Source organism: Aspergillus mulundensis, assembly GCF_003369625.1.
Source record: "Aspergillus mulundensis strain DSM 5745 chromosome Unknown scaffold_1, whole genome shotgun sequence".
Classification (NCBI taxonomy): Eukaryota; Fungi; Ascomycota; class Eurotiomycetes; order Eurotiales; family Aspergillaceae; genus Aspergillus; species Aspergillus mulundensis.
This window is the reverse complement of record NW_020797889.1, coordinates 3,797,116-3,819,533: the sequence shown is the minus strand read 5'-3', so window position 1 is coordinate 3,819,533 and position 22,418 is coordinate 3,797,116. Positions and strand designations below refer to the sequence as shown.

At 49.6% G+C, this 22,418-nt stretch overlaps 12 protein-coding genes across 12 annotated transcripts; 6 read left to right on the top strand and 6 right to left on the bottom strand.

Annotated features, from left to right (window-relative positions):
* Nucleotides 1–24: 24 nt before the first annotated feature.
* On the bottom strand, nt 25–2,095 carry DSM5745_02671 (putative C6 finger domain protein; the record flags this gene model as incomplete). The annotated part of the gene is made up of 2 exons (XM_026744687.1): nt 25–1,800; nt 1,958–2,095. The coding sequence occupies 2 exons, from the start codon at nt 2,093–2,095 to the stop codon at nt 25–27; spliced, it is 1,914 nt and encodes a 637-aa protein (XP_026607850.1).
* An 839-nt stretch (nt 2,096–2,934) lies between these two features.
* Nucleotides 2,935–3,694, bottom strand: DSM5745_02670 (uncharacterized protein; the record flags this gene model as incomplete). Its single annotated transcript, XM_026744686.1, has 2 exons — nt 2,935–3,001; nt 3,078–3,694. 2 exons carry the CDS (start codon nt 3,692–3,694, stop codon nt 2,935–2,937), a joined length of 684 nt encoding a protein of 227 aa, XP_026607849.1.
* A 638-nt stretch (nt 3,695–4,332) lies between these two features.
* DSM5745_02669 (uncharacterized protein) lies at nt 4,333–5,745 on the top strand (the record flags this gene model as incomplete). The annotated part of the gene is made up of 1 exon (XM_026744685.1): nt 4,333–5,745. The coding sequence occupies one exon, from the start codon at nt 4,333–4,335 to the stop codon at nt 5,743–5,745; it is 1,413 nt and encodes a 470-aa protein (XP_026607848.1).
* A 280-nt stretch (nt 5,746–6,025) lies between these two features.
* DSM5745_02668 (putative Xaa-Pro aminopeptidase pepP) lies at nt 6,026–7,570 on the top strand (the record flags this gene model as incomplete). Its single annotated transcript, XM_026744684.1, has 3 exons — nt 6,026–6,189; nt 6,386–7,313; nt 7,370–7,570. The coding sequence occupies 3 exons, from the start codon at nt 6,026–6,028 to the stop codon at nt 7,568–7,570; spliced, it is 1,293 nt and encodes a 430-aa protein (XP_026607847.1).
* A 361-nt stretch (nt 7,571–7,931) lies between these two features.
* Nucleotides 7,932–8,964, bottom strand: DSM5745_02667 (uncharacterized protein; the record flags this gene model as incomplete). Its single annotated transcript, XM_026744683.1, has 3 exons — nt 7,932–8,438; nt 8,508–8,640; nt 8,747–8,964. 3 exons carry the CDS (start codon nt 8,962–8,964, stop codon nt 7,932–7,934), a joined length of 858 nt encoding a protein of 285 aa, XP_026607846.1.
* Nucleotides 8,965–10,020: 1,056 nt separating this feature from the next.
* DSM5745_02666 (bifunctional aminopeptidase/epoxide hydrolase) lies at nt 10,021–12,372 on the top strand (the record flags this gene model as incomplete). Its single annotated transcript, XM_026744682.1, has 10 exons — nt 10,021–10,347; nt 10,405–10,489; nt 10,544–10,766; nt 10,826–10,943; nt 10,995–11,114; nt 11,168–11,293; nt 11,352–11,365; nt 11,424–11,652; nt 11,705–12,192; nt 12,246–12,372. 10 exons carry the CDS (start codon nt 10,021–10,023, stop codon nt 12,370–12,372), a joined length of 1,857 nt encoding a protein of 618 aa, XP_026607845.1.
* A 285-nt stretch (nt 12,373–12,657) lies between these two features.
* Nucleotides 12,658–13,855, bottom strand: DSM5745_02665 (uncharacterized protein; the record flags this gene model as incomplete). The annotated part of the gene is made up of 3 exons (XM_026744681.1): nt 12,658–13,199; nt 13,287–13,683; nt 13,790–13,855. 3 exons carry the CDS (start codon nt 13,853–13,855, stop codon nt 12,658–12,660), a joined length of 1,005 nt encoding a protein of 334 aa, XP_026607844.1.
* A 551-nt stretch (nt 13,856–14,406) lies between these two features.
* Nucleotides 14,407–15,353, bottom strand: DSM5745_02664 (TIP41 family protein; the record flags this gene model as incomplete). Its single annotated transcript, XM_026744680.1, has 3 exons — nt 14,407–14,520; nt 14,572–14,965; nt 15,019–15,353. The coding sequence occupies 3 exons, from the start codon at nt 15,351–15,353 to the stop codon at nt 14,407–14,409; spliced, it is 843 nt and encodes a 280-aa protein (XP_026607843.1).
* Nucleotides 15,354–15,768: 415 nt separating this feature from the next.
* DSM5745_02663 (aurora family serine/threonine-protein kinase) lies at nt 15,769–17,047 on the top strand (the record flags this gene model as incomplete). Its single annotated transcript, XM_026744679.1, has 3 exons — nt 15,769–15,864; nt 15,922–16,860; nt 16,913–17,047. 3 exons carry the CDS (start codon nt 15,769–15,771, stop codon nt 17,045–17,047), a joined length of 1,170 nt encoding a protein of 389 aa, XP_026607842.1.
* Nucleotides 17,048–18,964: 1,917 nt separating this feature from the next.
* Nucleotides 18,965–19,898, top strand: DSM5745_02662 (glutamate 5-kinase; the record flags this gene model as incomplete). The annotated part of the gene is made up of 2 exons (XM_026744678.1): nt 18,965–19,012; nt 19,074–19,898. The coding sequence occupies 2 exons, from the start codon at nt 18,965–18,967 to the stop codon at nt 19,896–19,898; spliced, it is 873 nt and encodes a 290-aa protein (XP_026607841.1).
* Nucleotides 19,899–20,302: 404 nt separating this feature from the next.
* Nucleotides 20,303–20,807, bottom strand: DSM5745_02661 (putative beta-1,6-glucan biosynthesis protein (Knh1); the record flags this gene model as incomplete). Its single annotated transcript, XM_026744677.1, has 2 exons — nt 20,303–20,344; nt 20,412–20,807. The coding sequence occupies 2 exons, from the start codon at nt 20,805–20,807 to the stop codon at nt 20,303–20,305; spliced, it is 438 nt and encodes a 145-aa protein (XP_026607840.1).
* A 516-nt stretch (nt 20,808–21,323) lies between these two features.
* Nucleotides 21,324–22,344, top strand: DSM5745_02660 (signal recognition particle receptor subunit beta; the record flags this gene model as incomplete). The annotated part of the gene is made up of 2 exons (XM_026744676.1): nt 21,324–21,527; nt 21,595–22,344. The coding sequence occupies 2 exons, from the start codon at nt 21,324–21,326 to the stop codon at nt 22,342–22,344; spliced, it is 954 nt and encodes a 317-aa protein (XP_026607839.1).
* Nucleotides 22,345–22,418: the final 74 nt, after the last annotated feature.

Here is a 22,418-nt window from a genome sequence, read left to right as displayed (position 1 = left end):
CCTTCTAGGTTAGTATTTCCTAACTCAGGCTCTTTTCCCCGAAGACCCAAGGCAGATTTGCCGCCGCCTCTCCGCATCGCGTAGAATTTCCGAAGATAGTTTGAGGCTTGGTGCAAGATGTGCGTACCTGTCGACCTCCACTATTACGCTGGATATGATGCCATCAACACGCAAAGTAGAGGGGAGTATTTTAGAGAGGGCAGGGGACATTGTCGCGCCCATTATCAGAAGCGACTGCGAGACCATTGATAGGGCGCCCTGCCATAGATACGGCAGATGGCCGTCACGATGGGTGGTGACGTTTTCCAGCTGATAGAGCGTAGCCTCTAAGCAACGCCGGCAACACTCCCTCACCCAAGGATCGCTAGAGGCCTGTTCGCTCTCGAAGACCGCCAGGATATACGGTCTGTAGATGATTGTTCGGCAGGCGAAGTATCGCAGGCGAAGGACAGTCTGAACGGAATGTGATATAGGGGCATGGGATAGGGGAAACCGGACCGGCGGTGGCAGGCCTTCATACCATTGGGATAATTGGAAATCCAATTCCGAGACAATTGGTGCTAAGGAGGCGAGTGTGAGGCTGTTGTCTTTTTGATAGAGCATATGACTGACTCGATTGAGCAATCTTCTAAGGGCGATCTCGGCCAGAAAGTACCAGAGTTCGTCACGGCCAACAGGATTGACCGGTTTGTTCCTAGTGGTCTCGTCATTGCCGTCCTCGTCGTCATATTCCTCATCTTCATCCTCATCAAACCCCCCTGGAAGGTCGACCAGCTCCTCAAAGTTTACTATTCCAGAGTGCGGCAAGTCCAATTCCGCGAGCAAATCACTTTCGTAGAGCAGGGCATTCCAGTACACTCTGACGCTCAACTCTCTCCACTGAGAAGGAACACGAGACGGGTTGCCGAATAATAACTGTAGCTTCATGCTGGCATTCGAGAGTAATGTCCAAGCCTCAAGTGGCCGAACCAAGTAGAACAAGTAAGCAGCGGCCATGATAATACATTGCGCAGCGACCACGGAGTTGCGCATCATCACCGATGGTAGAATATTCCACGCCGCTCGGAAAAATGACAATCCAGGAGGATCCCTATCGGTTGATACCAGAGCGATACTGCCGCATTCGGCGGCACAACCGAGAGCCAGAACCAAAAGAACAACACAGCTCTCTGGACCCTCTCGAAAGCTGAGGGAAATCGCAGTGTTGTAGTACCTCGCCCATGTGTAGGGACTAACGCATGCATACCAGACGTTCACTCTTTCAAAAAACGATTCGATATAAGCCGTAGCACGGGATAAATCGAATGCAACGGGAGGGGTCATCCTGAGCGGTTCTCGAGCCATTTCCAGCTGCAATAGTGTTTGAGAGTCATATGGGCGAGCAACCAGCTCCCGGATCAAGGGCCAGTTAAGGAGGTTCAAAGCAGGGGTGGTGTGTACCCTGGGCATGGTCGATATGCTTGTTGGTGGGTTTGCCCATGAGGCGAGTCCGGCAATAGAGGTCCCCTTGGGTATCGCCAGATGACTAGACGCTTTCGCACCTGCGTCATCGCTCCCAATGTTGGTTCCATTACTGGTAGCGGGTGAGGTTGAAGACAACGCAAAGTGCGAGTTCTGCGTGGCCAGACTGGTTTGCAAGAGTCCTTCAATCCTCGTGAGTCTTTCAATGATCAGCTTATCTCCGGCATCCAGTTTGATGCCAGGTTCTCTGTAGACACATTCCGCATCAAGGTCAGTGCAGAGCTGACACTTTGGCCGAGCTCCGTTGCACCTCGTCTTCCGCAGGCGGCAGATTTGACACTATCGCGTTTATAATCTAAGGTCAATAGTGCTCTGGGGACAATCTGAGGTTTAGGGGTGTTCGATAAAAGGGTAGCGAAAGCACATTGTGGGTTTTTGAGCTTGCACGAATGGACAGAAATTCAAAGTGAGATGTGCATGTGGGCGAGAAACTTACGGCGATGGTGGCGCGCCTACGGGGATATTCCGTTGCTTCGGAGTTGGAGCGCTTCTTCTTGTTAACCAACTCGTTCGAAACGCCTGAAGAGTTGGAGTCGAAGATTCCTTCCCTATCCCTCTCCGGGGAAGTGGACATGGTCTCGGTTCCGAGATAACAGTAGTCACATGCAGATGCAAGACCAAGTCAACATAAGAATGCAAAATTAAGTGACTCTTATCTCAATAAATCTCGTAAGCTTTGCATATAGTCAAGAGCAACACCTTTCCCCCATCTAGGCGGCTCAGAAGGACTTACGCTTCAAGAGCCATGGCAATTCATGTGGTCATAAGCGCAAAGAGTAAAGTTTTTGAACAGTACCCGACCCCGTCGTTGTTGCTGTTGCTGTACGATATGCGGGGCGCTACCGAGGCCCATGTAGTCACGTCAAGATTGATGTTCGCGGCAGTTCGGCATGATCCTTGAGGAGAGCAAGACAGCGGGGCCCCCCATGGGATAGAAAAAATGCTAAAAACAGGGTGATAGAGGTCATCAACAAGGTTGATATAGAAAATTGAACAGGAGTACTTGCAGACCGACCAGACTACTGGTAGAATCCGGAAGCGGGGAATACCAGTCCAGGTGGTTCCTGGGCGAATATCCGGCATTAGTGTATATCCAAGCGACCTTTCGGTGTGTGTAATCCCAAACCTCAATCTCAAGATGATGCGGCCCTGGTCTGGTAGTGTTTGCCTTTCCAGACACGGTTTGTCGTCCGTGGTGCATGCTCAACGGAGCAAAGATTGGAGGACCTTAGTCACCCACGCTACTTAAGTTGAGTTAACTGACTAGTACCCAACTTAGCAGTCTGATTATTCCGTCCAGTAAACCCGCAGAGGGTTCGCGGGTACGGATTATTGTATGGTAATTCTGTAAAGCAGGCCAGGGCTTTACAGTGTCTTTTCATCGACACATCTGATTTCAATTTTCGCTACCTATCAGGTCAATACAGTGCCGGGGGCAGTTCCATAACCCTTCTCGCAATCACCACAGTGTCTGAACCATCTAGAGAATGTCATTCAAGGATCAGAATGATTATCACTTTTGAATTGGCCACAAATAAAGTATCTAGTAGACTCACCTCGGACGATGTAGCATGTTCGCCGCGAAGGGATTTGGGCGCCCATCGGGCCTGCTGCAAAGTATAAACCGCGAACAATCCGCACACACAACGCAGCCATCCAGTATGTCGAACTTCTTATCGAGCCATTCGGACAGAAGCAGTTCGACCAGCTCGTCGTCGACAGCTTCATCAGAGTCTTCGTAGGATGGTAACAGCCCGGGGGCATTTAGACCACTGTGTAACCCAGACATGTCCATATCACCAAGTTCAACATATCCTGCAGGGTCGGAGTCGATTTCCATCTCGTCAGACCCATCTGGCGTATCGTGGTGATCTGGTTCATCAATGAAGACTGATACGGTTTCGTTATCGCTATACCCAGCCTTGGTGAGGTACCGAATGATAGTCGCTTGAGCTGCTGAGTCGTGCCAGGAGGTGGCGCCGTCAGGAAGCCCGAGTCTTGCCCATGCCTCAGGGTTGCTGCGGTAGCGATCGAGGTCGTAGTAGTCCGCAAGAATAAAAAGGAAGTATGGACATATTAAGCCCAGTGCCAATTTGTCGGGTCTGTCAAGTTCTTTGATGATGGTATAAATAATATTTCTTGGCAGGGTTGCGAATGACACTGACGGTGTCATTTTGGATATATCTAGAAGATCTCTGCGGTGGTAGAGAGGTTGATGATTTGAACAAGAGTGGACTTTTTCTGTCATGGCAGAAATTGTGTAAATCCGTGATTGTAATTAGTCACTTGTGAGGTAGTCCCCAGAGACACTATTGTCATGTCTTATAGGGTCTAAGTTGTGGAATCAGATAGGAGCAAGAAGCCTTGCAATATGATAATTTCTAGGATATTACCCCGATTTATTACTTAGACCAACTTGGTCATAGAGGTATATCAGCAAGTCTCTCAGGAGTCAGAACAAAATGAATGTTATACTCCGGTCCCCGGAGATGTTACTCGACGGCTACCTAATGTAAAAGCTATCCCCGATGCGGAAGGGATCCACTAGCACTTGCACCTTCCTTAGCCACGGCCCACGGTCAGGTACCAGGCAAGCGCGCCGCCCACGCGTTGACAAAACATTAAGCCAGCCTTGACTGGGCGATAGCATCATTCGCAGATCACTCTCTTGCTTGGGTTGACAAATAAACCACAATACTTCACCTAATCTCTTAGAAGGCAACTCCGTCATCGTTCTGTCTATCTGCACAACACGCTTTCGACTTCATAACAAACACAAGCTCTTTACACCAGCATCTTGGAATCGACCTCATGCCGAGACCGGCGGTGAAGCGCAGTCGCCTGGCGACCAGGACCCTAGGAGCTTCGAAACAGACCGGGAGCCAAATTGGATCTCGAGATATATCCCGGTCACCGAGAAGCGACGCAGTGGGTAATTCGCTACTAGCAAACGGTGCTGACCCTTCTGATGTTATACGCCAACTAAGAAACCAAACACCCTTAAGTAAAGCACAGGAGTTCGCAATCGGTTCGTCACCAGGGACCGAACAGGGAGCCACAGGCAGCCGACCACCTACGAGAGCCCGGGGATATTCTTCGACCCTTTCCATTGCTGGGCGCAAAGGGGACACCAGCTCAAGAATTCCGGGCACTCCTGCCTTCGAGAGCTCAATACTGAGCAACTTTAGACGCCGGCCCCGACAAGCGAGTATTCTACATATGATGCAGAATGAGGAAGATGGGTCATCGGATCTAGACGACGACGAATTTCTCGGCGGCTTGAGCCCGGAAGATGAATCTACGCCGTTGAATATCTCAAGGGGAAAGTCACTTGTTCTCAGACCTGCCGCATCTTCTCCTGACCGGTCCCCATCATTGCTATCAAGTGGCACATCATCGAAGCGCAAACGAACAGCCGAGGGAACCGAAATTCCCAAGTCGCCTCTCGATGTTGCGAACAGCACACCTGGAACCCCAAGGACCGAGCTTGAGACCCGAGACAGTGGGACCCCTGTTCCGCTGTCCATTGTAGCGCAGTCTCCGGCAACTCTCAGCGAGACAATGGTACCGCCCATGAGCAGCCCTGTGCCAGGTCTTACCCATGAAGTTTCCACCCCAGAATCAGATCGGCTACAGTCTCGAACAAAAAAGCCTCAAAATACCAAGGCAGCACGGCCAATTGACAGCAAGCTTCAAATACCAACAGCAGCACTTCAAGATCAACTCTTGCCCCGAAGGCGCCAGAGAAGGGTGGCACGCCGGGGCGCATCGAAATTTGAGGTGCTTAGCGAGTCGGAGGATGATGATGTCCACTCGACAGCGCTAGATGATGATGAGTTGAGCTTTTCACCCATGCAAAAACGGTCCCAGACTCGCCGGCAGCCTACGACTACGAAGTCAGTCTCTAGTAACCGGGCCGTCGCGGACTCTGCTTCACACGGAAAAGATAGTAAAACAGCCAAACGACATGGAGCTAGTTCTTGTCAAGAAGCAAGTGGTGGCAAAGAAAATGAACTGATAGAGGCTTCCTCGCCTTTGTCGTCCGCTCTCGATACTGACGAGCTTGATTCTGAGTTCGACTTAGAGCACGAAGCTCCGGATAAAACCTATTTGAGCGAAGAGTTACGGTTGCAAGCTCTGAAGTTCGCTGAGGTGGATAAATGGCAGATGGAATTCGAAGACGTGATAACTGTCGGGACCCAGGAGAGCGGCACATTTAGGTGAAGCTTGTTTGTGCTATGAAGGTCAAGAGCAGCTCGTTTTGTTAGGCGTTGCGATTTGGAGCAATCCGGCCCTGTCCGCTAGTACAAATTTTAGTTTTAGCGTCCAAATTATTGACAGATAATGAGATACCTCCACGTACCCCGCTAAGTGTCATTGAGACTGCCCCGCCACGACTCGGTCTAGCCGATGCAAACCGCTGCATTGGACAGAGATAAAAGCTCCAGATCGCCCAGTGACAGGCGCCTTTTAATAAATTTCTTCCGGACGAAATCGAACAGCTATGACTTCTCTAGACGGTATACTCGCCACAAAATACCCGGCCAAAGCCCATGCTCGCCGGGTGGCCGAGGGTCTTAGGGCACTTGGTCACAGCGGGGGTGCTATCTACTTAGAAGCACAGGAAACTCGTTTTATCGAGGATAACGATGAGCCTGTTCCCTTTAGGTATGCTCTCTCTGGGGGAGATGTATCCAATATCCCACTTCAGACCCTAATTTTTTTTACTTGAAGGTCGCTGACAGGTAAACAATTGCAGACAGCGTCGCCCTTTTTTCTATCTCTCAGGCTGTTTGCTGCCAGACTCAGCTCTGGTCTATAATATCGACTCTGACCAGCTAACCCTTTTCATCCCCCCAATTAGCCCAGATGACGTGATCTGGTCTGGCCTTCCACTGTCACCAGCCGAAGCCCTCGAGCGATATGACGTCGATAACGTGTTAGAGACAACCGAAGTAAATGCCACATTGGCTGCTATCGCTTTGTCGCATGGTAAAAAGACCGCTGCTTTTGCTATCGCGGAGCAAGTATCTCAAGGTACAAGTTTCGAGGGCTTCTCTGAGACCAATCTTCATGTTTTGAAGGCCGTTATCGAGAAAACACGCGTCGTCAAAGACAGTTACGAGGTCGCACTACTCAGGAAAGCAAACGACATTTCCGCAAAGGGCCATATCGCAGCTATCAAGGCCTCAAAAACCGCTACCAACGAGCGCGAAATTGAAGCGGCTTTTATCGCAACCTGCATCGCGAACGGGGCTCGCGAGCAATCTTACCACCCGATTGTTGCGTGCGGCCAAAACGGAGCCACCTTGCACTACGGAAAAAACGACGAGGACCTTATTGACCCAGTAACGCAACGGAGAAAAGACAACGTGTTGATCGACGCCGGCGGAGAGTACCGCACCTACTGCGCAGATATCACGCGTGCGTTTCCTCTGAATGGGAAATTCCTGCCGGAAACCCGCCAGATTTACGAGATTGTTCTGCAGATGCAACTGGAGTGCATTGATATGCTCAAGGAAGGTGTTCAGTGGGAGGACGTCCATGCGTATGCCCATCGCATCGCGATCAAGGGCCTGCTCAAACTGGGGATCTTGCGCGGCTCGGAGAACGAATTATTTGATAAGCGGATTAGCGTTGCTTTCTTCCCACACGGCCTGGGCCATTATCTTGGAATGGACACCCATGACACCGGCGGAAACCCTAACTATGAAGACACCGATACCATGTTTCGGTACCTTCGCGTACGAGGACGGCTGCCGGCTGGATCGGTTATCACTGTTGAGCCCGGTGTAAGATACCGATGTGTATAGTGTTATTTTTTGATTACTGATCATCATGTGTACAGATCTATTTCTGCCGTTTCATCATTGAGCCATTCCTCAAGAATCCCGACCTTCAAAAGTACATCGATCTCGAAACCCTGGAGCGGTACTGGGTTGTCGGTGGAGTCCGCATTGAGGATAACATCCACATCACCAAGGATGGTTATGATAACCTGACCACAGCGCCGAAGACTATTGAGGAAGTGGAGAGTCTGGCTGCATAGGATCAGATATCTTGATAGAGCATAGATGCAAAGGACATACTCGGATTACTATCAATTTACGTGTGAATCGCCTTGTTTAATGGAACTTTCCTGCCCTGTTAGATTCAGTGGACATAAGACCCAGAAAATACACGGCACCCAAGCAAAAGAAACCTGGTCAGCCACAAAGAAATGCCCAAGTCGCAAACCGAACCAACTGCGTAGGGTATGTACCCGTAGACACATAAGGTAAGACAGGGCGACTAGAAGAGTACAGAAAAGGCACCAATGGCGAAGTGATTGACTTAAAGGCACACAAAAAGGTAGGAACTTGAAAGGGCTCTTGTGTACAAACTGCCCATAATAATCAAGTGAATGATAATCACAGACCACTGCGAAGTCGCTTCCTTCCGCTTCCCTTCACAGCGGATTCCGCTTCAGCCCTATCCTGGGCACGCTTTTCCTTCTGATCAAGGACAACACTTAGAACGTCAAAACAGAATTGCGGAACGTCGAGACAGAGCTGCTTGAATTCCTCTTGTGCCTCGTGGCGTAAGACGTGGCTCCTCATACCCCAGAAGTTGGACACAGGCTTGCGGATCGTGACATCGTCCGACTTGGTATTATCATACACATAGCGAGCGTACGCCAGTTCGCCACGCGAAGTGCTGTTGATCTTGTGGATCTTGGAATGCGCGAGTGATTTTAGGGCAGGGATGCCCAATTTCTCCGCCAGCGTGTATACACGAGCATGCTTAAGAAGCTGTTCGCCACTTTCATCAGCTCCGTCGGCTGCTTCTGTCTCAGAAGGAGAATAGTCGCGCGTGTACAGGTACTGCAAGAAGTAACCAAACGCTTCCACATCGTCGTCAGGAAGCTCAATACGACGCTATGGTTAGATAGAAACAGATGGTCAATCAACAGGTATTTAACAGAACCAGGAGGATGTTTTGCTTACCTGGCCGTCATTGAAAGCCTTGACATGTTCAGATAGCAAAGGCGACTCCAGAAGTAACGTCTGATGGGCAGTCATTGCAGTTTTCTTTTCGCCGCTTCCGACAATAAGCTCCACTATCGGCGACGTCAAGAATCTGTCACCCAGAACCGTGAGTAAAGGATTCATTGTTGCTGCTGTCGGAGATAGAGGGACAGAGGAGAGTTGCTGGGTTGGAGTGAGCGCCGGTGTTATGGACTTACTGGAGAAATGGAACAGGTTTAGGGGGTTGGGGATCCTGCGCAGGCTGCGATTCGGCCTCAGCCGGCTGCGCATCGGGTACAGCGACGTCTTGTGTTTCTTCTGTTTGCCCATCGTTTCCTGCGCTTGGAGCAGGAGTCATCTCGGTATCAACTGGAGTTTGCGTGCTTGGTGCTGGCTCCTCCGTACCGGAAACTTGGACCTGGGGGGTCAAATCCATGATCGATTATGATATTGAGGACTACAACGCGACTTCTGCGGGGGGGCGTTATTCTGCTCAGCGACGGCGACGTCTGGAGATAAATGAATGACAGCTGGAACGGCGTTAATTGAGGCTAAACAAAACAGAAAGTGAGGCCCAAGCTCTAAATTGAGCTGTAAGGCACATTATGTCTTACATGACTGCTCAATGGACTAAGTTGAGCGTGTTTTCGATAAGAATGCCTGCGCCTGATGCCAGGATAAGAAAGCAAGCTGGGTCTTAACTGTTGATATTGGCCGTGTTTCTGGATGCAGTCGAAAGCTCCCGGTTGCTGGGGCGAAACAGCACGTGACCTGGTCCGTGCCTGCCCCTGCCAAGGTGATTGACAGTAGTGCGCCTATCAGGCTTTGAGACTCGGTTTCTCGTCATCACGCACGGAGAACCATGGCAGGGAGGGCTGTCAGACAGATGTGCGAGATATATAGTAGTATCTTTATATGTATATTGGTAAGGATATGCTTGAATAATTAAAGAAATCAGAAAACTGGGTTGCGCCGCGCCAGGAGCTAGATGTCTGAACCCGGATTCTCATGTGCCAGATCGCCACTACACGGATTGGTTTGGGTTAGCAACCTTCCTTCTGGCTTGGACTCTTTGTGAGTCACCAGGGATTAATGAAAAGTGCACAAGTTAAAAAATTAATTATTTAGATAATGGGTAGTCCTTTCAAGCCATGGCGGCGATAAAATAAAGTGTCAAGAAAAGGTCAGGCTTGTATTTATGAGAAGCAATGTGAAGAACATCATTAATTATTAATTAATAAGTGAATTGTTGTTGGCACTATTATAAAGTGACAGAGTCTGCCAAGTAAAAGAGCGGCTACAGACGGATCGGATCTATCCGCCAGCTACGTAACATTTTCTTTCCAATCACCTTACAGAGTTCTGAAGAGTACAATTTCCTCACCACCATCTGCCCATGCTTCGATCGCCGTTGCTTCGATCCTGGAACCTTGATTTCTTTCGAAGCTCTATCCGCATCAATCTGACCAGGTTCAGCCTCCGCAGACGTAGCATGGCGACGCTTATCAATCCCCCCAGGGACCCCAACACCCTGTCCAACTATAACAACTGGATTTGTGCCCATACCACAGCCAACTTCGAAATTCTTTTTGAGCAAAAGAAGCTCGTTGGCAATGTCATTCACAAGCTCAAATCTATCACCAATGCTGAGACGGACGAGATCATTCTGGACTCTCATCATGTGGACATACGCGACGTCCTAGTGGCCGGACAGCCCGTGAAAGCATGGGAGCTTCTCCCTCCCCTCGGCCCTTATGGCACCGCGCTGAAAATCAAGCTCGAGAAGCCTGTGGAGCTTAACGAGATGATCGATGTTGATGTATGTCGAGCTTTCGAGTAGGTAGTCTGAGATGCTGCTGGACTGATACTGCTATAGATCGCTGTGCACACCACTCAGGAATGCACTGCACTGCAATGGTTAACCCCGGCACAAACATCAAACAAGAAGCATCCGTACATGTGTTAGTGCTGTGCTTGTAGTTCTGGTTTGGACGCTAACTGTCCTTGTATTCTAGTCTCTCAGTGCCAGGCTATCCATGCACGGTCAATTTTCCCGTGTCAAGATACGCCTGATGTTAAATGTACTTTCGACTTCAACATCACTTCTCCTCTGCCTGTAATTGCCAGTGGATTGCCTGTCCGAAATTCCTCGGTTGCACCGCAGGCTGGCGTCAAGAGCATTTATCAATTCCATCAAAAAGTGCCAATTCCAAGCTACCTTTTTGCTTTGGCCAGTGGGTAAGTGCGGCGATCTTTACATGCAACTCTCGATTCCGTGTTCCTGATGGCTGTGGTAGAGATATTGCGGAATCTTCTGTAGGGCCTAGAAGCGTGGTTGCAACCAGCCCTGATAAGCTTGAAGAATGCCGGTGGGAGCTTGAAGCCGATACTGAGAGGTTTATCGAAACGATAGAGGTTTGCTCATAATCTTTTATGGGGTGAGCTTGATCATTAACTTGCTTCTAGAAAATCATTTATCCCTATGCATGGGGCGAGTATAATGTCTTGATCCTTCCACCTAGTTTCCCCTATGGGGGAATGGAGAACCCGGTCTTTACTTTCGCGACGCCTAGCATCATTTCCAAGGTGAGCCTTATACTAGCTCAACCGGCCCTTATGCGACTAATATGGGCCATTAGGACCGGGAAAATATCGATGTCATTGCGCACGAGCTGGCGCATAGTTGGAGCGGCAACCTTGTCACTAGTGCGTCGTGGGAGCACTTTTGGCTCAATGAGGGCTGGACAGTCTATCTCGAGAGGCGGGTAAGCTGCGAACGATTTTTTCCTGATGCTATCCGTGAACACTATTGACATTGTATAGATTTTGGCTGCGATGTGGGTGCTGCCATTCTGAGATTCCCAGTTGAGCCATAATAACTTGCCTTTTCTATAGACATGGTGAAAAGTACCGCCACTTTTCGGCCATCATAGGTTGGAAAGCCCTCAGAGATTCAGTGGAACACTACGGAAATGGCCATGAGTTCACGAAGTTAGTGCCAAGTCTCAAAGGAGAGGATCCCGATGATGCATTCTCTACTATACCATATGAGAAGGGATTCAACTTTTTGTTCCATCTGGAGAATCTTGTTGGAAAGGGTAAATTCGATCGCTTCATCCCTCATGTACGTTGTCGAATAGCCCATACTCTGAAGGCTTGAATGCTGATTTCCCCAGTACTTTACTACGTTCAAAGGGAAGTCGCTAGACTCCTACGAGTTCAAGGCCACGCTCCTAGACTTCTTCAAGCCCGATATCGAAGCCTCTAAGCTGCTTCAGGAGCTGGATTGGGACGCCTGGTTCTACAAGCCTGGCCTGCCTCTTAAGCCAGAACTTGATACTTCGCTGGCTGATGTTGTATATGATTTGGCCGACAAGTGGAAATCCCTTCCCGAGGGCTCATTCCAGCCCCAGTCGAGCGACATTCAGGGGTTAACGGCAAACCAAGTTGTGGTTTTCTTGGAACAAGTCCTGCTTTTTGAGCGACCCCTGACTGCCGAGCTTTCTAAGCTCATGGGTGAGGTCTACGGACTTGCTAAGAGTGAAAACATCGAGGTTGCCAACCTCTACCTCCAGGTTGGCCTTAAGGCTGGTGATAAGAGCGTGATCGAACCGACCACGGACCTGCTAGGAAGAATTGGGCGGATGAAATTCGTGCGGCCTCTGTAAGGCTTCCCGTTGCAATTCAGTCATCTAAGGAAGCTAATAAAATACATAGGTACCGGACATTGCAGAAGGTTGACCGTCAAGTGGCGATTGAGACCTTTGAGAAGCACAAAGATTTCTACCACCCAATCTGTCGGGGCATGGTTGAGAAAGACCTCTTCGGTAAGAAGGAAGCATAGGTTGCTTGCTAAGCCATATACAGCCTAAGGAAGCATATAAGGGCAATACAGAGCTTGCCCCTGCTGGCTTAGCCATGACTGTATGGAGTTTTTGTAGGCTTGCATTAGCTTATTGAGTGTATGTCTTCAAGCATCCAAGCTGTTTCCACATTCCTTGTAACTTTACATGAGAAGTTTCCGCTTTTAGCATTTAGTATACAGTTGTGTCTTCCCCTCTAGTCTATATCGTACAAGTCGATCTGCATCAGGAGCCGAAGATACAAGGGCCTCCTCCTCGACCGAAAGCTATCTGCTCCGCTTCGGAGATGGGAGTGGCTTCCCCTCTACCAGAATCATATCTGATTTAGATGGAGAGAATATTCCGGACCTGTCGCCCTCAGGTGACTTCAACCCTAGAATAAGATCAACCTCGTGCAGCTCTGATAGCTCCGAGAGTACCCGGCGCATATAGGCGACAACACGAGCGACCTTCGACCAGTTAATCTCTTCCCCACCAGAAGTAATATAGCTGGCCTTGAACAAGTTTCTCCACACAGCAGCACCTAGAACAGCATCGCCCTTGATAAGACCCTCGTCGTACGCAGCAAGCACACCGCGCCACTGGATAAAAAGATCCTTCAGAAACTTGTTCCTAATGGAGCGACTGGTCAGCCCGTGAAGAACATCCATGCGATGCTCGGCATCATGCGAGAAGTGATCAATCAAATGGCGTGAGTATGTCTGCATACTCTCGCGGTTAGGCAACGCCCGCAGCCGAACCGTCAAAAGATACATATGGAGGAAGGTAATCTGAGACCATGTCGAGAAAGTCGGAACAAGGCCCAACTCTAGTGTTTCACGAAGTCAGCTTTTATAGCGATAGCCTCCAGTGTGGCGAGGACAGATGAATCCGGGTTTGTGGAGGGGGAACAAACCTTCATACCACCATCCCTCACCAACACCCAGATCCTCTCCGGCTTCCGTCTTAGGGACCTGGGCGCCTTTCTCGTTTAGCTGTGGGATCGTGTAATCGCCCTCCTTGGAACACGCCTCGAACAATTTCTGGGTCAAACCATACGCGACATAGGTCTCGGCCGCTCCACCGGGACGCTTTACGACCGGTAGGAGCTTTTGCGCAAGTCGGGGTAAGAAGCCGGATGCTGATCTGTAGCTCTGTGTATTCAAACCGAAGACCGATGCGGGTGTTCGCCGTGGGAGGGTCGCATTCTGAGGTCGGTGGTTTAAGATAGCTTCACGTGGATTCGCCGGCAACGTACATAGTGACCGTCGCGCAGATGCGATAGATATGAGAGGTAGCTTGAGAGCTTGCGCCTGCATCGAGAGTCAGTTTTGATTCAAAATATATGCTCTGGCAGCTGTTACGCTTACAACCAGCGAGACGCTAGCCGTCTAGCTCGGAGAGGGGGGCTGGGCGTACCTGAAGTATGGCGCATTGATGACTGAGCTCTCGGGGTCGCAAGCTGCTCAGTTGTCTGGAAGGCATCATGAAATCATGAAATACTTTTAATGGGCTGTGCAAAGTTGCTTCAAGCGATCTACTATCGGGACTGATACGGAAAATCGGGATGATGATGTCGCGTGTTTGCAATGTTTGACGCCGCTACTGTTATTCATGCATGTTCTGATTGGCTGGTTACTATACAGCTTTGTTGGTAACTTGGTGAGTGAGAGCTCAGAGCTGCAGTTCTTCACGCCGCCTGTAAATATGAGGCCTCGTATGATAAGTAGTTAGATACATGTAGTAAAAAGGACTCTTCTGGTTCGGCTTTACCTTCGTCGCATTTCCCTCAAGCAGACTAGTTAGATACCGCGGTGCTGCATGCATGGTTGGCACAATTGGCCGGACAGCGTGGGACGCTGTGCTGGGTTACGTAGCAGAAGGCCAGCGGGTACCATCCCTGACTGGGTGCTAGTGAAGAAGTTGCAGATATGCGTCTGGATGGGATATGTTCGCTTGTGATAGCCCCTGAGGACTGTATCACATCTTTATTCCGAGCGAAGCATCCTGGGTAAGGACAGTTCTTGCTACTCCAACTATTCTCCGAGTGCAACCCGCTCTAGTCGCCTATCGACGAGGGGAAGAAGCTCGGAGAGCCTGTTTGGGTCTCTCATGATAGCGGGTATATCATCTCGGGCACTTGCTAGTTTCTTTGCACATCCGTTAGTTTTGAAATACCCTGTCCCTCAAGACGAACCCACCTGTCGTACTGTTTCATAGTCGCATTCTTTGGATTGATACTCTCTTATGACGTCCGATCCTTCAAAGTCGATATATATCCTGGTGTCCCGGAGCCGGAAAAGAACGTTGTCCAATCTCATGAAGAATCTCGAGAGAAGAAGAAGCCTGCCCGGCATAACACGGACTTTGCAAGATAACATGGTTATACCGTTGTCGGCGAGTTCGTCCTCGTATAATATTACATCATCGAAGAACAGTATAGGGTCAGGGCGTTTAAGTAGTTCGATGGGTATAGGGGTAGGTGTTTGCTCGAAGTCGCGATCTCGTGTGGATATAACGGTACCCTTATAGTCTGTGCTATAGGACCAGTCGAATGGTTTAATGACATCCTTGATACCTTCGTGTGTCGTCTCTCTGTCAATATGTTAGCCATCGGGCCAGGTCGCAGCCAAGGAGGGGAAACACACCTGCTTTTCTGCCATTCTTTCGAGTGCGCTACTTTCAGCATAGACTCTCCCGTCTTATCAACACGGTCCAGAGCGTCGAACGCATTGAAGTTGATACTCCACCCACTTTTCTCATGTTCGATAGACACAAAGTTATCGCCGAAAATCATTTCTGGTGGAGCGATGCCAAGATTTTTTGTCATAGTTTCAATGGGATCTGCTTTGAGAATCGGAAGCTTTTGTGTCGAAATCTTGAAGCCCTTGACAGTAATGGAGTCGGGCCTGTGCGTGGTAGGCAACACTGCGGCCGTGGCCCCGGTGATGGGCACAGGAGCCGTGCGGCTATTGAACGTCATATTTTGCAACCGTGGGAGCCAAAGAGCGCGCAGACAAGTACGGATGACAAGAAGTTATTTAGGAATATTGCTCTATACTGCTCTGCGGAGAGTCGGAGACCGCGCGCCGCTAGGCGCATTCAATACCCCGCGGTTCCGGAGAAAGGGCTGGTCCGAGGGGTTGCCGTGGTGACGAATCTAGCTCCGAGCCGCCATAAACAGCCGGTCTGTTCTCTTAAACCTTGAATTCCTTTCTCATCGACAATCGGTGCTTCTCGACTAACCCCAGTCATACTTCTACTTGAATCCTCTATAATGCTTGCTTAGAACATACTATTTCATAATCTTCCTTGACCTACTCTCTCTCTCTCTCTCTCTCTCTCTCTCTCTCTCTTGCTCTTGTCCCGCTCTAATTCAATCACCTCGTTTTGCACTCATGGCGACCAAGACCTTGGAAGCTCGCTTCGAGCACCTTTCTGTTAAGGATGACGCCGGGAATGGAAACAAGGGTGCTGGCTACCCAAAGCACAAGGTATAGCGGCTGTGTATCATGGGCAATGAGAACTTCCTGCTAATATTGACGCTCCAGAGCTCCCTGTCAACCGCCGTCTCCCTTTCCGGACTTGGGGTCACAGGGCAACTAACTAGTGGTGCCAACCGGTCGAATCTGCTTAAGCTGGCCTTGCAGAACACCAACGACAACAAGGTCAATGCCATGAACGTCCCCCAGTCACCTGGGAAAGGCACTCAGAACCATGCATCCCTACGCAACTTGGACGAGAACGGAGAATACGAGCAGCCGGCACCCAGGAAACTTCATCTAGGAATGTTTGAAATCGGGAAGCCCCTGGGAAAGGGGAAGTTCGGCAGAGTTTACCTCGCCAAAGAGCGTTCGTCCGGCTTTGTATGTGCGCTCAAGGTTTTGCATAAATCCGAATTGCAACAGGGTGGTGTCCAGAAGCAGGTCAGGCGGGAGATCGAAATACAAAGTAACTTACGCCACCCAAATGTCCTTCGGCTGTTTGGACACTTCCAGGACAGCAAGCGGATCTTCCTTATACTAGAGTTCGCCGGTCGAGGAGAGCTGTATAAGCACCTGCGAAAAGAGCACCGATTCCCTGAATGGAAAGCTGCGCATTACATTGCGCAGATGGCATCCGCATTGAAGTATCTGCATAAAAAGCACGTTATGCACCGTGATATCAAGCCAGAGAATATCCTGGTCGGCATCCATGGCGAGATCAAAATCAGCGATTTTGGATGGAGTGTCCATGCCCCAAACAATCGGCGGCAAACAATGTGCGGAACGTTGGATTATTTGCCCCCCGAGATGCTTACTTCCAATCCCCAAGGCAACTTCTATAATGAAAAGGTCGACTTGTGGAGCTTAGGTGTTCTGACTTACGAGTTTCTTGTCGGAGAAGCGCCGTTTGAGGATACACCGGTCATGACGCAAAGGAGGATTCAGCGGGGAGACATGCAGGTTCCTTCGTTTGTGACCCCCGAAGCTAGAGACTTGATCAAAAGAGTAAGTTGCCCCCATAATCATAGGTGCCCTTTCGGAGGCTAACCGATTTTAGCTGCTCGTGCTTGACCCCGAGAAGCGCATTTCGCTTGACGAGATCCAGAAGCACCCCTGGATCCTTAAACACTGCGCCAAAGACGATCGGAATATCAAACGAAGTTCAGGCTCGTCAAAGGATGGCAAAGCGTGACAACAACGATATGCATAGCAAGGGGTTTAAGGTGTTTTGTCTTCCGGTCCATTTTTGGTCTGCTTTAATGGAGTTCAGTGCATGGTGTTAAAGGGTCTGTTGGTTTTCTTCCCAGCCGTGAGCTTTTAGCATAAGACACTTGAGATATGAAATCTATCATTTTATCCGCGGCCTAGGTATGGTACATTACAATACATTGAGCCCGCCCGCGCCCGTTGCGCCGAAACTGGAACCCCGAAAGGACGGTAGGTTTATAGTGGACAGCGACTATCGGAAGATTTCATCAAACGGCCGAGTATCCCTGAAGCAGCTATCCCAAACTTCATTCACCACTTTCTCAGCCTGGGCTTTATCCTGGCAGGTTGGCCTTGCCGCTACTGACAAAATAGCTCTTCGTCGAACACACTCCTGATGTTGCTGCGTAAGCTTCCACTGACCCCGTCGGAAGAGTTCTCGAGCCCATCGGCATTCTCCGCTTAGTGAACTGGCTCGAATCTATGTCCCGTTAGTCCTCCCGGGTTTGCGAATATCGAACGCGGCCCAAGGGTTTCCATCTTTACCTCTGAGCAAGCTGCGTGCCTAAGGTTGTTGGTCCAGTCGACTTTGAACCTTAGGTGGTCATAGGCATGAACCATTTCGTGTGCCATTGTATCCTCCAGGTGTCCTTGATCTCTCATTTCATTTGCGCAGACCAGGATTCCGTACTCCGGATCGAACCCCCCTGCTTTCCGGTTCGTACATCGGCGACAATATATATTATGGTTTGACAGATCACCACCCAACTGTCGGATACTGTCGCTCATATACCGAATAATCGGACCTTTCAATTACCATTTTTTTAGCCACATGCTAAGGCAATTCGAGATTTAGGGAAAGATTATAATAGGTGTCAGGCTCACTGTATTGCAATAGGTAGTCCCTTTGGTCTTCACAGCGCTTACAGTCTGCTGCTTCATTTCGAAGATCTCGCGCAACACGAAATTGCTCTATTCCCTCGTTCGTCATCCTTCCGGTAAGAATGTTGAAGACGTTGCGCCAATGGGTAAAGGTATCATCTCCTTTTTGGTAGCCGGTATCTGCGGCCTTTCCAGATGCAGATGGCTGGCTATTTGGCGATTGAGTGTCCGACATGTTTATTTCGATAACAAAATATAGATATAGTCTGCGTCACTAGCACTTGATCTTCGGGTCAAGAGCGAATCTCGGCGAAGCTCTCCGCATTTTACCTTGGCGGTGTCCCACGGCAGAAATAAACATCCTTCATGAATGAGTCAAGAAGTATAGGCCATACTGGGAGTGAAAGGGCTATTCTCTGCTCGCTGCTCTGAATGAAGGTCACTATTGCCTTTATATCCTCATACATCCAAGCGTGCAGTCGCAATGGCCTCTGAGCGCCTCACCGTCGTTATCAAACTAGGTGCGGGGATCCATGTCCTTGACAGAGTTTCGGAGTTTACTAACCTTCTCAAAGGCACAAGCTCTATAGTCGATGAGAATACCCACGAACCTATCTTATCGATTTTGACTCTGATTGTGGAGACGGCTGCTAAACTTCACCGCGATGGACATAACGTCGTCTTGGTCTCGTCCGGCGCTGTTGGCGTGGGGTTGCGGAGAATGGATGTGGATGAGAGACCTCAACATCTTCCTCGTATACAGGTGCGGGCTTCGGCAACATGGCACGAGCTTGATGGCTAACTTATACTGGCCAGGCTTTAGCAGCTGTGGGTCAATGTCGGCTCATGAGCCTTTGGGACGGTTTATTTTCACATCTTCGTCTTCCCGTTGCTCAGATACTTTTGACTCGCAATGATATCGCTGATGTAAGCTCTTCTTTGGGTATATTAGGTCGGTTCTAACGGCAGCAAGCGTACCCAATATCTCAATGCGCAAAATACCTTTGCGCAACTATTTAACATGGGGGTGATCCCTATTGTCAACGAAAATGACACATTGGCCGTCTCGGTAAGGCGCATAACGAAACAATACGGCCCAATTCTACTTACGTGCTCACACAATATGCTAGGAAATCAAATTTGGTGATAATGATACGCTATCAGCCATAACGGCCGCCATGGTCAAGGCAGACTACCTTTTTCTGATGACCGATGTCGACTGTCTTTATACAGCAAATCCTCGAACCAATCCTGATGCGCAGCCAATCGAGGTAGTCTCAGACATTTCTTCGTTGGAAGCGGACGTTTCGTCTGCTGGCTCTTCTCTTGGAACCGGAGGTATGAGTACGAAAATTACGGCCGCGAGACTAGGAACGAGCGCTGGTGTAACAACAATAATTACGAAGAGTTCGAAACCTGGGAATATCCATGAGATCGTGAAGTACCTCAAACAGTTGAAGGAAACAGCCTCGACCGATGCTACTGCAGAGAGCACCGCAGCCGGACTGCAGATGTCAATCCCACCTCTTCATACCCGATTTCTCCCATCCGCGACCCCCATTCAATCACGTTCATTCTGGCTACTTCACGGTTTGAAACCTCACGGTACTCTATATATCGACCAGGGTGCATATGCCGCACTTCAAAAAAAAGCAAGTCTTCTTCCAGCAGGTGTCGTGGACGTGGACGGCCACTTCGGACAGCAAGAGGCGGTCCGAATAGTTGTTGTGGAGAGAATATCTCCCGATGCCCTGAATGGTGATTTTCTTCATCCTGGCCAAGAACCGAAGGAAGTGGGACGTGCCTTGGTCAATTATGGCAGTCTCGAGATAGCCCGTATCAAGGGTCACCGAAGTACCCATATCCAGTCATTACTAGGGTATGCGGATAGTGAGTACGTTGCTCTACGAGAGAACATCTCCTTTTTTGGAAATGAAGAGCAGGTACGGCGATAGCTGCCGATGCCTTTTGCCTATATCATGCCCTATCCATGCAGCATGATTCTTATTTATGCAAGCCAAATGCGAATGATACCGAGCGCTCTACATATGAACTGACCTTTGTCTTGGAAACCCCTCCCTATTGATTGTGATATGCTTATATTGATATATATAGAAGTCGAGTTAGATATTAGGTCGTTTGGCTATATATTTGAAGCATATGAAAATGACAAACAGGAGCAATGCAGGTTTAATAGCCTTACCCGCTCGTCGACAAAAACATATCAGGGACAACTCTTAAAGTGAGATATCCATTTGCGCGAAAGTCACCCATACGCGAAGCACATTTGGACTGCCTACTTCTCCTTTCAAGTCTACCTCACCCTCATGATCAAGACCATGTTATGAATCGCAGACCTTTAGGGGTGTGGTGCTGGGGCAGCCTGAAATTCCCTATCAGCCTAATTCATCAATCCACGACAACAAGGAGTCATGAGAAAGCCCTAAACGCAAGACATATCTACATACTGTGTTCTCCATCATCGTGATAGACAGCGTCTCGGGCGCGGTGAGCGTTGTCTCAACGGTCCCAGGCTCCAAATACTCGGTAGCAATTATGTACGCACTGGCCGGGAATTGAGGCGTTGGCAACGTTGTCGCAATCGCAGTCCCGGCCTTCTTGGCCAACGGAGCATATTTTGTCGGACCGGCTTGCAAAGGATAAGGAACTTTGTATGGATCAACGATAACCCTTCGATTTTCTGCACTCATATGGTCATCGGCTTCCTGGTAGATCCTGGGGTGTAGATCTGACGATGGCGACCCGTATTCCTCCCAAGTTGCTGTTACGCCGTCGTGAGCATTGAGGGCCGTGCCTGCGCCCTCAACTAAGGTTTCGATACCTGCTAGAACGTTTGATGTCATACAGAGAATAAGAATGGCATTGGATGTATGATTGAGTCGCATGATGGTGATATACTTCGGGCAGTTAAAATGTACACAAAGAAGTAGGCGCAGGACACGGGGTGATAAGGAAAATACAATGACTTGGAGAGAGAGTAAGTGGTAAGGCAAATAGTCCAGGAGGTTTACTTTTGCCCTTGCTCACCCTGGCATCCCCCTTTCGAAGCTTCAGGTATGCAGACCCCCATCACAACAATTATTGCCTGAAAAAGAAGGCAGCACATAAGGCTGGGACCCTAGTAAGTGGCCTTCTTACTGAGGCATCAACCAGTCCTCTAGCTCAAGGTGGCGTGATCACTGATCAACGCATCTCCCCGGGCGGAGGTTCATGGCCCGGGATTCGAAAGGTGAGACTTCAGAGACCATTTTTCATCAGTGATGCCGGAGTAATAGTTGTTGGGATCTGACTTTCCTTCTTTCTCTTCGCATCTCCTCAATTGCACCGACATAAAGCATCCAGCGGCGCTTAGCTACAAGATGAGCGCATACCAATTCTTTGAATCAATAGCTACAAAGCTGCTTGAAGGTAGTCCTTTCGGCATTGCAATCGCGGTGCTCATTACATTCGGTGTTCCTGTACTACTGCATATCATCTTCTACCGGACGGTAGCATCCCCGCCGTCCAGCAACTTCCTCCTCCTCGGTCCAAGCGGGGCAGGTAAAACTGCCCTGCTGACTTTTGTATGTACCTACTTGCTGAAGTCGGAAGCTTCAGTTATTTTCTCGACTAACAATGTACAATGAACAGCTTGAATCAAAGTCGTCGTTTGCCGCAAAGCCGAAATCCCACCCCACACACACCTCCCAAACCTCAACCCTCGCTACCATTCGCCTACCTGTCTCCGTCCCAATCGGATCCAACAAGTACCGATCTGTCAATGACACTTCTTTAAAAGAGGCTCAGCGGAACCCTACTAAATACCGCGTGAAGGACACCCCCGGCCATGGAAAGTTGAGAGGATCGCAAGGTCTCTCTGAGCTCCTATCGATGTCCGCCTCGAAAGATGCCCAGTCGAAGCTGCGAGGCGTCCTCTTCATGGTCGACACCGCCGCTATCTCCGAGACCGAGGCTTTGAGGGATGCGGCTTCGTATCTCTATGACGTACTTTTGGTCCTCCAAAAACGAGCTCTGCAACGGGGCAAGTCCTCGGCCAAAGCTGCGGCGGAAATCCCCGTTCTTATCGCAGCGAACAAGCAAGATCTTTTCACTGCACTGCCGCAAGGATCCGTACGTGAAAAATTAGAGGCAGAGATTGATCGGATTCGCAAGTCCAAGAGCAAGGGACTTATGGACGCCAGTGCCGACGCCAACGAGGGTGACGGAGAGGACGACATCCTGGGTAGTTATGACCTGAAGGACACATTCAGCTTCAAGGCTTTCGAGGATGAGATTGGCGTGAACGTCGATGTTGTGGGCGGAGCTGTCAAGGGCGATGAGAGCGACGAGGTCGGGGCTGGTGTACGAAGATGGGAGGAATGGGTCGGCCAGTGCCTGTGACGGCTCGTTAATATTTTTTCCCATTTAATCACTTACAGGTACCAGGTTGATAGGTATGTTACCTAGAGCAGATT